Source organism: Thalassophryne amazonica, chromosome 10 (genome assembly GCF_902500255.1).
Source record: "Thalassophryne amazonica chromosome 10, fThaAma1.1, whole genome shotgun sequence".
NCBI lineage: Eukaryota > Metazoa > Chordata > Actinopteri > Batrachoidiformes > Batrachoididae > Thalassophryne > Thalassophryne amazonica.
This window is the reverse complement of record NC_047112.1, coordinates 81923868-81929867: the sequence shown is the minus strand read 5'-3', so window position 1 is coordinate 81929867 and position 6000 is coordinate 81923868. Positions and strand designations below refer to the sequence as shown.

The 6000-nt window shown below is 37.5% G+C and overlaps 1 protein-coding gene across 2 annotated transcripts in view; it reads left to right on the top strand.

Annotated features, from left to right (window-relative positions):
- Positions 1-4756: 4756 nt before the first annotated feature.
- dsg2.1 (desmoglein 2, tandem duplicate 1) overlaps positions 4757-6000 on the top strand; it is a 45814-nt gene continuing 44570 nt past the window's right edge. For both annotated transcript variants that reach the window (XM_034180363.1, XM_034180362.1), the window contains exon 1: positions 4757-4888. In XM_034180363.1, coding sequence (XP_034036254.1) covers positions 4847-4888 — 42 coding nt within the window. In that variant the 5' untranslated portion in view covers positions 4757-4846. The remainder of the gene's footprint in view (positions 4889-6000) is intronic.

The following is a 6000-nucleotide window of genomic DNA, read 5'->3' as shown; positions in this document are numbered from 1 at the left end:
TCATTACCTCCGCCAAGAAGGTTATGTTTTTGGTCGAGTTTGTTTGTTTGTCTGTCTGTCTGTCTGTCTGTTTGTCAGCAGGATAACTCAAAAGGTTTTGAACGGATTTTGATGAAATTTTGTGGAGTCATTGGAAATGACAAGAGGAACAAGTGATTAAATTTGAGTGGGATCCATGAATTTTTTAAAGGATTCTTCACCATTGTGGGATAGGGGGAATTTTGACATTCTAGTTTCTTACTCCACAAAAACAAGGCAGAAAGGCTTGAAAAAAAATTAGGGTGTAACATAGTCAAATGTTCTATCAAACAACAAAGTTTGGTGATGATCGGATCTGGATTCCAGATCTGGTGATCCAGAATATGCAAAAATATAGGGAAAATAGAAAATGTGTCAGTGTGAGGTGACAAATGAAGCTAGAGATGCACAACTAACACCAAATTGTAGCTGAATCTGTACTGATTCCGTAAGGTGTCATCAGATTTGATGTAGCTTCAAATGTTATGGAGCTAGATCCAGATCCAGACCTTCTCCCCCGATCGCTTAGTTTAGATGGGCAGCCAGCTCTAGGAAGAGTCCTGGTGGATCCAAACTTCTTTCATTTACGGATGATGGAGGCCACTGTGCTCATTGGGACCTTCAAAGCAGCAGAAATGTTTCTGTACCCTTCCCCAGATTTATGCCTCATGACAATTCTGTCTCAGAGGTCTACAGTCAATTCCTTTGACTTCATGCTTGGTTTCTGCTTTGACATGTACTGACAACTGTGGGACCTTATATGTAGACAGGTGGGTGTCTTTCCAACTCAGTCCAATCAACTGAATTAACCGCAGATGGACTCCAAGTAAGCTGTAGAAACATCTCAAGCATGAATGGATGAATGGAAACAGGAGGCGCCTGAGCTCAGTTTTGAGCTTCATGGCAAAGGGAATACCGTGAATACTTATGTCCATGTGATTTCTTAGTTGTTTTTTGTTTGTTTTTGTAATAAATTTGCAAAAATCCAAAAAAAAACTTTTTTCACATTATCATTATGGGGTATCATATGTAGAATTTTGAGGTGAAAATGAATTTTATCCATTTGAAATCATGCTGTGACCTCTAACAAACTGTGGTAAAAGTAAAGCGTGTGTACTTTCCGGATGCACTGTATATTGGGCACAAGTGTTAAAACGGGAAGGTCCATGGACTACAAATTCCTGTACCTTCTTGAATGGAGCATTTTAGAGAATTTCAACATGCTACTCATCAGATTTATTGACAAGTACCTTTTTATTCCTGTCACATTTTATGGTGCTAACAGCGTCGCAAGAAATTTTATTTTACCGCAGTACATCAAAACACACCCAGTCAAACTGCCAAAGGCTTGGCTTCAACAAATGACTCATAAAGACACACCTGGAGTTAATGAAATACATACACCACACCCTGTCTGTCTGTTTTTGATCTGCTACTGTCATACATCATGTGTATACACACACACACACACACACACACCTCACCTGAACACTGACACCGCTGACTCAGTTAATTTGTTGACAAAACAAAAGGCAAAATATTCAAGTATAAAGCAATTCACTTAATTCATTTTGTTGATCAGCGACCAGAGTATTCCATCAATATTTACTGGAATCCAGTGTCATGGAAACTTTCCATTTTCTGTACTTGCTTACTTCAATTAAGTGTCCAATTAAGATATTTACACAGAAAGATGTTAGAAAGATTTTTCAACTTTTAATTAAATATGTAATTACCAGTGCACGCATGGTGTCTCTGTGCCACATGGAGAACTGAGTAATTTGAACTTTTTCTTGAGATTTCATAGCATGCAGCAGGGATCGGATGGAGTCTCTGGTAAATGAGGCCCTGTGACTTTTTTGACTTATTGCGCCAAGACAGAGAACCAGTTTGGAAAGGTGGGGGGAGAAGGCTCCACTCCACTAACTGATCTGATGGTGCAACTGTGGCGCAAAGTGCCCGAGAGGGACTTTTTTTCACTAAAAGAAACAGGTAAGAGCAGTGTTCAAAGTATGTGGAAAAAAATAGCAGTTTATAGTCCGGAAATTACAGTAGACCCTAACCCTATGGACAATTTCAATTTTCAAATCCACCTAACCTACATGTCTTTGGATGTGGGAGCAAGCTGAAGCACCCAGAGGGAACCCACATAAACACTGGGAGAACATGCAAACTCCACACAGAAAGGCCACAGGTGGGAATCGATAGCATGACCTTCTTGCTGTGAGGCACTATATCAGTTCATTTCTATATATATATATATAGAGAGAGAGAGAGAGAAAGAGAGAGAGAGAAAGAGAGAGAGAGAGAGGGGGGGGGGGAGAGTAAACCAAATCACATTTTCACAACCTTGTAATTTTTAGAATGGCCTCAGCAGTGGGTCACCTCTTTGAATCTGGTCTGCTTGAGGTTTCTTCCTCAAATCATCAGAGGGAGTGTTTCCTTACCACTGTTGCCTGTGTACTTGCTCTAGGAGTTGGTAAGGTGAGACCTTACTCGTGTGTAGCGCTTTGAGGCAACTTTGTTGTGATTTGGTGCGGTCTAAATGAAAATAAATTAACAAATTAATAGGAGGTAAAATCATTTAAAAGAAATTACATAAAAACAAAATCAAGACACTAAACGTTTGCCACCATGAAGAGTTGTAGGCAGTTGTTTTTAATCTAGATTTTAAAAATGTCAGTTGAACTTGACTGCCTAATCTCTTAATGATGTCTTTGAACAGTACACAACATGACTGACTTCAAAAAATAAGAACTGGGTGCACAATTTAGAGTTTATTTTGGATCTTCTGTATTCCACACACGGTCAAAATTATACATACAGCCTCAAATATATGCATGCATTCACTTAAATATTTTATTAAGTGGTGCTGATGGTTCCACAATGTCTTTTACCAAGACCAAGGCCTATTTACTCCACATTCATTATCATGCTTGACTACAACTGGTAGTTAATTTTCTGACTAATGTAATATGGCCACTGAATTTATTTCTTTATTTATTTTAATCATTTACATACACATTCTATTTCTGCTTGTTGATTAGATTGGGACTGGTAGCATCTAAATAAATTCCAAGACCCATTTGCTACAGCAACATTATTGACAAAAGCATTTATAATGAAGTCTGACAACAGATCTCAGTCTCATTCAATAACCATGTGTGTATCATTTGATAATCTCAGATGCTGTGATGCAGTGATAGCCTCATATACTGAAAAATGTTTATATCATTTTAATGCTACAGCACTGTAAACCTAGACTATCTTCATGATGTGAGTCAATACTCTATTCTACAATGTGTCATGTCTCCATTTCACCTTTGTTGTAAGCACAGAACTGCAAGACAGCACATGAGCCCAAAGTTGGAAATGAAGGGTAAAGTTCAGTCATTGGTTTGGTGGCAGTTTGAAACCTCAACACGAGATGACATCAAACAAATATGTCAGGCTGTTTTAACTACTTCATTTTTTTTTTTTTCCAAATCATTTTATGGAAGTGAAGTAGATATACTAATTTACTCATGTGTTTATTTATTATTTAATAAATTTTTGTTAAGTTGGGGGAAAAAAAATAGTTTTCAGTCAAGGTGTATGCAAACATACCAGTTTAACTCTACCTGTATTCAGTGAACAGCACAACCTCCTTTTCCATTGAGTTTTCCACACAATAATGCATCCAATCAAACACAAAGTATATCCCATCCCACCCCCACCCCCACCCCAACACACACACATACACACACAAGTATTTTGAAGTATATTTACGTTAACCTATTAAGCATTTTATATAACGGCTGAGTGGACCCTTATCATTTCATTGGTGGCTTGTATGTCACATCACATGGATTATTCGTGCCATCTGCCATTGTGTTTCACTGACCGTGCAATAGTTCATTTTTAGCGTGCTATATGAAATGTGCTATTGCACGCCCGACCACCGTGTTCGGCATTTAGCTAAACATGGCGGAGTTTGTTTTGCTGATGGATGACAATTTGAAGGAGGTAGTTGGCGCTGCTAATTCTTCTAACACAAAAAAAACAAATCCACCACGCATGAAGAGCTGTTAGGATCAATGAAGTTAGGACGAAAAGCTGGACAAATTTCTGACGGGATTTTTTGCTGGAGTGAGGAAAGCAGACAGCAGTCTCTACACAAAGTCAGTGGACGGCATCACAGATTACTGATGTTAGTAAAATGCAAGTCCCTTTTCTGTTGTTTATAAATTAATAAAATATCAAATGACAAGGCTCTATTTTCACCGTAATATAAAACAAATAATGAATGTTTTTCCATTCTTTCAATGGTACGAATATTTCATCTCATGAAATATTTGTACCATTGAATTCACAAACATTCACTATTTGTATAATATGCAATCCGAAAATACTGTCTGAATGGCAACCACAAGATTTGACAGTGTATGTATGGGCCCATGAGACCAAAACGAAGAAAAAAATCCCTTGGGATATGGAGTCCTTACAATCTGATATGTTGTTGCTCAACTGTTACATCAATACTCTAATAAAGCCAAGATTTCCCAGTAATGCCTGCAGGGCTGTGTACTTGATCCTTCTACTTTATTGATGCATGGTTTACTCGTGTAGAACCAAGATTTTTATGCATAATGCAGTTTCCCTTTCCCCGCTCTCTCACACTCACCTGGCTCCACCCCGCGCTGCCTACACCTGGCTGTGTTTGACATAAAACAGCCCTCCTCTTTCATAGGTGTAAGCCCGGTGTAGCTCAGAGATTGTCAGGATACTCAGATCAGCGCCACTGGGACTGTGCTCCTTCTGTTGGAAGAGAAAGTGCAGGACTTTAACCATGATTAGGACTTCATCACTCATTTTGGTTTGGCTGTTTGCGGTGAGTATGACAATAGTTATCATATTTCAGTCAATTTCAGCAATATAGTATATGTGTTGAAGTTAAAATTGTCATCTTCTCAAACATGAAGCCGTTTTACCACTTAGAAGCTCGACATGAGCAGACTGACAAAAAAATAAGGCAGTGTCCTCACCTGCAGACGACTCAAATTTCAACAGCCAAACTGACAAAGTACTCTCCCTGTAATATTAAAATGTCCAAACAAATTTTTGAAAGAGCAGTGTGTCTGGTTATGCACCTATAGTTTTATGTTAATCCTAACAAATACGAGGGTGCCATAGCAACACATGAAAGTTGTATTGGTTTCATAGAGTTTAAGACTGATAATACTGCATTTTTCATTGGACAACTCTTATTTCAAATTGTAATTTATATGAATAATTGTCAGTCCACCCCTATGCATAATATGTTGTTACATTTCAGTGGAAATGTTCATTTGATTGATATTTGATTATGAAGTCAATAGCAGAAGTATTTTAACTTACCTGTATGACTAAAAGCTAAAAAAAAAAAAAAAGTGGGCAAAAAACTAAAAGGCCAGCCATATGGGTATTAAAATCTCACCATCTTTTTTTTTTCTCAAATTTCAAATGAACAAATTACCTTTCTCATTCTCAGAAAAGAGACAAGTGCATCAGAATTCACAATATACCTCTGAAATAAACTTTGTTGTAAAAGGCTATTGTCATGTTCATTCCACTTAACGTTTGAGCAGTATTAAAAACATTATTGTCATTTTAATTATTATTTGAGTGCATTAAAAATAATTTTTGACACACATCTTAAATCATTTAACCTTAAAATGATGCTCAGTTGCCAGTTAGTGTTGGGGAGACTTCATTTGAAACTTATAGAAACAACCTTCCAATACAATTTACTGGATTCTGAAAGTAATTTCATGAACTGAGTGATTTGGATTTCACAAATTACAAAGAATAATAATTACTAAAACTTATGATTAAAAAGCTCAGACTGAAACACATTCTTTATGTTATACTGCCCCAATGTGGCCACGCCTGGCTAAGCAGCATGGCTCCCATGGATGGTTTTTAAATGTAAACATCTTTACCCAGAGCCATCTGCGTGCTCAG